This window comes from Chanodichthys erythropterus, chromosome 6 (genome assembly GCF_024489055.1).
Source record: "Chanodichthys erythropterus isolate Z2021 chromosome 6, ASM2448905v1, whole genome shotgun sequence".
NCBI lineage: Eukaryota > Metazoa > Chordata > Actinopteri > Cypriniformes > Xenocyprididae > Chanodichthys > Chanodichthys erythropterus.
This window is the reverse complement of record NC_090226.1, coordinates 15,665,554-15,671,553: the sequence shown is the minus strand read 5'-3', so window position 1 is coordinate 15,671,553 and position 6,000 is coordinate 15,665,554. Positions and strand designations below refer to the sequence as shown.

The 6,000-nt window shown below is 35.9% G+C and overlaps 1 protein-coding gene across 1 annotated transcript; it reads left to right on the top strand.

Moving 5' to 3' along the window:
* The first annotated feature begins 870 nt into the window (after positions 1 to 870).
* On the top strand, positions 871 to 3,201 carry il10 (interleukin 10). Its single transcript, XM_067387325.1, has 5 exons — positions 871 to 1,105; positions 1,281 to 1,337; positions 1,574 to 1,729; positions 2,245 to 2,307; positions 2,449 to 3,201. Exons 1-5 carry the CDS (start codon positions 938 to 940, stop codon positions 2,542 to 2,544), a joined length of 540 nt encoding a protein of 179 aa, XP_067243426.1. The 5' UTR covers positions 871 to 937; the 3' UTR covers positions 2,545 to 3,201.
* The last annotated feature ends 2,799 nt before the right edge of the window (positions 3,202 to 6,000 follow it).

Genomic DNA, 6,000 nt, shown 5'->3' with positions numbered 1-6,000 from the left:
TCATATTTAAGTAGCTGTGTAACAGGAACAACTTGAGTTGAGTTTCAGGAGAAAATGCTTGCATGAATGATTTTAGAATCAATGGAGCCAGGGGTAAATGTGAAAGATCTCTGTGGTTTAGAACATAAAGGAATTAATTGTCACCTAGAAACCACACTGGACCCTTACAGTCATTTCTGTATGTATGAGTTTACGCTCACCTGTGAGAGTTGGCTCAATGCACATATAGTGCTTCCACCATCTACGTAAAAAGAAATGTCAGAGATGAGACGTCTATTCAGTTCACTGCTTTTATCTGAGAAGCTTACAGAAGATTCCCGCAACTGCGGGAGATAAAGATATATAAAGATATAGGGCCAATACAGGCCAATTAAAAATGTAATTACTTTTTACTTTTTTTTTTCCAGAATTTAATTACAAAGATTAACAAGAAATGTATATAAATCTATTATATTTTAAATCCATTAATAAATCTATTATATTTTATATATTTAGGTAGACAGAACAACATAACATTAGATAGATAGATAGATAGATAGATAGATAGATAGATAGATAGATAGATAGATAGATAGATAGATAGATAGATAGATAGATAGATAGATATAGATAGATAAGTTTCTAGCAAACAAATACATTTTATTGATTATTCATCTTAAAGTAACCTTCCATCCACAAGTTCCATCAAAGTTCAATTTTCCTATATAACTTCTGCAATCCAAAAAAAAAAAAAAAAGAATGTGATGTGATGTGATGTGATGACACAGTCTAAGAGAAATATGATTGCCAGTAAGTCAACCCCCACCCCCCCACCACCACAGGAAGCTAAGGTAGACTAGGAATGGTATAAAATTCACCCCAAAGCTCATCTCTACATCTCCTCTCTTCTGGGCTGAATATCAAGAAAGGGCAAAGAACAAAGAAAGAGAACTGAAGAATGATTTTCTCTAGAGTCATCTTTTCTGCAATGGTCATGCTTCTGCTTTCTGAAAGTGCTCAGTGCAGAAGAGTTGACTGTAAGTCTGAATGTTGCTCATTTGTGGAGGGCTTTCCTGTGAGGCTGAAGGAGCTCCGTTCTGCATATAGAGAAATACAGAGGTTTTACGTGAGTATATCTAGAATGGTTTTATACATATATACGTATATATATACAAGTACATTTAGACTCATTGCATGAAGTCTGTGCTTTGCAAATTCCAATCTGCAAGGCATTTCTGCTTTGTGCTATACTGAGATTTGAGGTTCTTTCTAATGAATTTGTTTACATTTGTTCTTCTCAGGAGTCCAATGATGACTTAGAACCATTATTAAATGAGAACGTGCAACAGAACATCAATGTAAGTGACAAGCTCCATAACATTTACTCCTACAGCATTATACCACCAATTATTCAAATTTAAAATTAGCAACAGAAGTAGTAATCATACTGAAACTGAAGGTTTTGTGCAAGACGTGCAAACCAAACTAAAAGCTCGCCTAACATCTTGCACCTGCACATTGCTACGGCAGTACCAAAGTGTGATAACTGTGGGAGTCTGAAACAGCTCATTTACCTCATATATCTGATCCACAGAGTCCTTATGGATGCCATGTCATGAACGAGATCCTGCGCTTCTACTTGGAGACCATTCTGCCAACAGCTGTCCAGAAGAACCACTTGCACCCCAAAACACCCATCGACTCCATTGGAAGTATATTTCAAGATCTCAAGCGGGATATGGTCAAATGTGTAAGTCCATCTTTTGGTCCTTATTAAATTAGTTTAAAGGATGATTTAAGAGAAAAGATTTGACCTCACTGATATAATTACTTGCACATTCAGAGTAAATTTGTCCATCCTGGTGACAAACACAGCTAAAACCAACCACAACCCCAACCCCTAAAACCTGTTTGACCATAAAATCAGTGTAGGAAGATCTGAAGTTGTTTTTAAATATGGAACTCTGCTCATGAATACCTCATTAAAATGATGTTGCTAAATTTAGGATGTGAGCTGAGGTGAATGTTAGGATGGTGAAGATTGTTTAAAAAAAAAAAAAAAAAAAAAAAACGTTGTTCAGGCATATTCAGGATTTTGTAATAGTGCACATATGAAGAAAGCCTTTGTGGATTTTTACTAGCAAGAGCTGTTGCGAGTGAGTCAAAATACCTAGTTCTTGTTGTGAAATGGTATGGTGAGGCAAAGAAGGTGTCTTTAACATTGCAAACTACATGAAATAACACAAACGTCTCTCTGTGTTACAGAGGAAATACTTTTCTTGCAAAAATCCCTTTGAGTTTGCCACCATAAAGAACTCATATGAAAAGGTAAGTCTTGTACAGCAAATTAATGCTAATAAGAATAACATGTTACATGATCAAAATGTTCTACTTTTGCTTGAAATTGCTTGAAATTAACAAATTGTTTGAAAACTATTCCAAAGGCTGACAATATCTTGTTCTCTTTAGATGAAGGAAAAGGGTGTTTATAAAGCAATGGGAGAGCTTGATATGCTCTTTAAGTACATCGAACAGTATCTGGCGTCAAAGAGAGAAAAGCACTAACAGGATGTTGCTGTGGATTGGATGGTGACTGGCCATGATGACATGAGTCAAGTTTGAATATTCTGAAAACAAAGAAAGAACGATGGACAGATCAACCACATACTGTAGGATAAGGCACAAATGGACTTCATCCTTTAACGTATCGCTTGCACATCACCATTCCATCACACTACTTGCTGATGCACTGCAATGCCAGCCTCTTTACCTTCTCTTTCTGGAGTTCTGGAAAATGTCACAATGGCAATGTTTTACATTGAACTAAAACCATAAAATGTTTAAGTCACATTGACTAGGGTTATCTTGAAAATTTGTTGTTGAAATTTGTTGAAATAACTTATTGTGTAAATATTGTGTAATATAAATATTGTGTAAACACTGATATTTATGTCTTTTTGTCAACTTTATTTATTTCTTTATTTTATGATCTTAATGTTTATGTTTATTTAACTGTATTTTTCACATTTCTGATGCTTATATTTAATTTGTTACCAGAGTGTTATGAATAAATTATTGCAACTGAATAATGCAAACATTTCCTTTTTTGGTTAATGTGGTTTAGTTGTCTTCCTCATGTTGACATTAGTTCAAACTGATCTTCTGTTTACTTCCAAGACTGTCAAGTTTTGCGAGAACAAGCCAAATAAACATTCTAAAATCATAAAGCATTAAAATAGTGTCACTTATCATTTAACACTATCATTTCCAGGGTGTGTCAAAATGAGCGGGTAAGGGTTAAAACATGACTGTGCTAACCTCAGAACTGACCTAAATAGAGCAGTTACCAGCAGCTTAGCAGTCAGCCCTTTACTGTAATTGCAGCGATGCATGTCTCACCCTAATGAGATTAACGATGTAACTGCTAACATGGGCAGTGGAACTTTAAAAGTTGCTGCTGCTTACTGAGTAAGCAAAACAGTATGGGAACGAGATGCTAGTTTCAGTTGTGACAAGGCTCGGGGTGGTTAACTGGGTGGTGTTGGCCTAGCAATTGAAACTGAAAGCTTTTGCACAACAATAGTGATAGACTTGTGCAATTAAACAACACCAAGTTATCATTGTCTCTGTATGAAACCTTGCAGAGTTTTTGTATGAAACTGGTGACAAAATCTTCCAAAGCCCTAAAACACCTCTTCTAATCTAGAACAGATTTAAGTGAGATTTAGTGATAACAAAAAAGTATGTAGTGATTGCAATGCAATGCTTATTTTTCAATCCTGAACAAACAGGATTGTGGGATATCAGGCATCTAGCTGCTTTTATAAACCAGAAGAAAGCAACTTAGACTTGCCTTGATCCATTTCTACTTCTGTATACTGCCTGCAAAATCAGCATTTTGACAGAGGTTTGTCAGTGCATGCTGGAAGGCCTGTCAAGAGCATTACAATAGCCCAGTCTGGATAGAACAAGAGCTTGGAGTTGTGTAGCATGCTCCAATAGGAAGGGTCTGATCTTCCTAATATTGTATAAGGAAAATCTGCAAGACCAGGCAGTTCTGCCAATGTGGTCTGTGACGTTTAACTGGTCATCAATCACAACTCCAAGGTTCCTGGCTAGTTATAATATAATAATGGAGTTATAATACTAAACAGATAGAAAATTAAAATTCTAAGAAAATGTGTCACTGTATTGATCTGGACAAATACAGTAAATGAAAGTACTGAACACAAATAAATAATGATGGAAATCACAAATCTGTGAGACTTAATATTCTGAAACAGCAGCATGATCTTGTTTAAGTTTCTGTTTTGCAGGCTGGCAGTCATTTCCTCTCAATAGGCCTACTATCTGTAAGAATGTTTGATGTAAAACATTTTGGAGTTAGTTTACCAACAATGAAACTACATTTAAGACAAAATGGTTTCAAATGCAGTTTCCCAGACTGATGATAATCAACACTATCACTCACATCTGAACAAACCGTCCTACTGAAAGCACTCTCTATACTGGGAAGTAAGATACTCTGAAAGCAAGATGTATCTGTAACTCACTAGTAGAGTGTTGTGCTTTTTTGTGGTTCAGAGTTTGTGGTTTCAATTCCCAAGGAATGAACATATGTACCTTACCTTAAATGCACTGCACGAAAAGCATCTGCAAAAATGCACAGCTTAAGATTTTACTACAGTGCATGAGATTTAACATTAATTACAATAAACTGTTCTATAATTTCATTGATACCCCAGATTTTTTCATTCATAAATTTCAATGATTTCCAAAGCCTCTATTGTCCCTGTGCTATTTGCCACAGATTTAAAATTCATCTTTGTTAAATCAGTTTTAATATACTTAAGCTATTTTCCATACTGTTAACATATCCATCCTTAATCATCCAAAACTGCCAAATTGAATTGGTGGGTTAAATCTGAGTGGTCTGTGAACAGACTAATTAAACAAAATGTGTAAATGAAAGACTTGAGAATTTGCAAACCTCACTTAACCCTATAGTAAATTGTTGTGAAGGTATGCATTGGTTATGAGAAGCTTTTTTGCTTTTTAACACAGTTCCAAATGCTGAGATACAACTTAACCAATCGATTTGGGGAGAAAGCAGAGGCCTACCCAGTCTGTCATCTGTCATCATTTACTCACTCTCATGTCATTCCAAACCTGTCTGACTTTCTTTCTTCTGATGAACAAACACAAATAATATATTTTGAAAAAAAAAAAAAAAAAAAAAAATTGTTTATACAATGAATGGCTGTTTCTCAATATGCGTTCTTAAGCGATCTTGCGTCCTTGTGCTACGTCATCATCAACTGTTGAATTTCAGTTCCAATACTCAAGAACGCAAGAACAGAGGACGCATGAAAGTACCTGGATGTGCTCTTGATATCGAGGATGCATCGAATGCAGACTTGAGAGAATCGAACTGTTAAAAATCCCAGAAGACGCTGCGGGCAGTTGACATACGGAAACCTGCAAGCTTTAAAGTTCTCATTCTCACTTATGAGATTCCCGCTACAAGCTCGCAAATGCGTGATGGTATTCCGCTACTAAGGTCGCCTGGCAAGACTGAACTTCATGAGAACGCAAGTCTGTTCTCTGCGTTCTTGGAACTGAGAAACAGCCAATGTCCATGATGGGAAGACATTTTTTCAAAATATCTTCTAAACCAGGGGTGTCAAATACTGTATACGGCCAGTGGGCCGAATACGACCCATGACTGTGTCCAATCCAGCCTGGCGATGATTTGAACATTAATAAAAAATAGAGATGCACCAGTAAATCGGTCATAGATTGGAATGATTTTAAGTTATATTTTGGCCAAGGTCTATTGCGGACTTGCTATAATTGCACAAAAAGTCATTTGACTTTTATATTACGAAGTCTGGTAGGTATTAGTTTACTTTCAAAGGAAAATTAGCCCAAGCTTTACTCACCCTCAAGCCATCCTAGGTGTATATGACTTTCTTCTTTCTGATGAACATAATTAAAGAAATATTAATAAATATCCTGAGA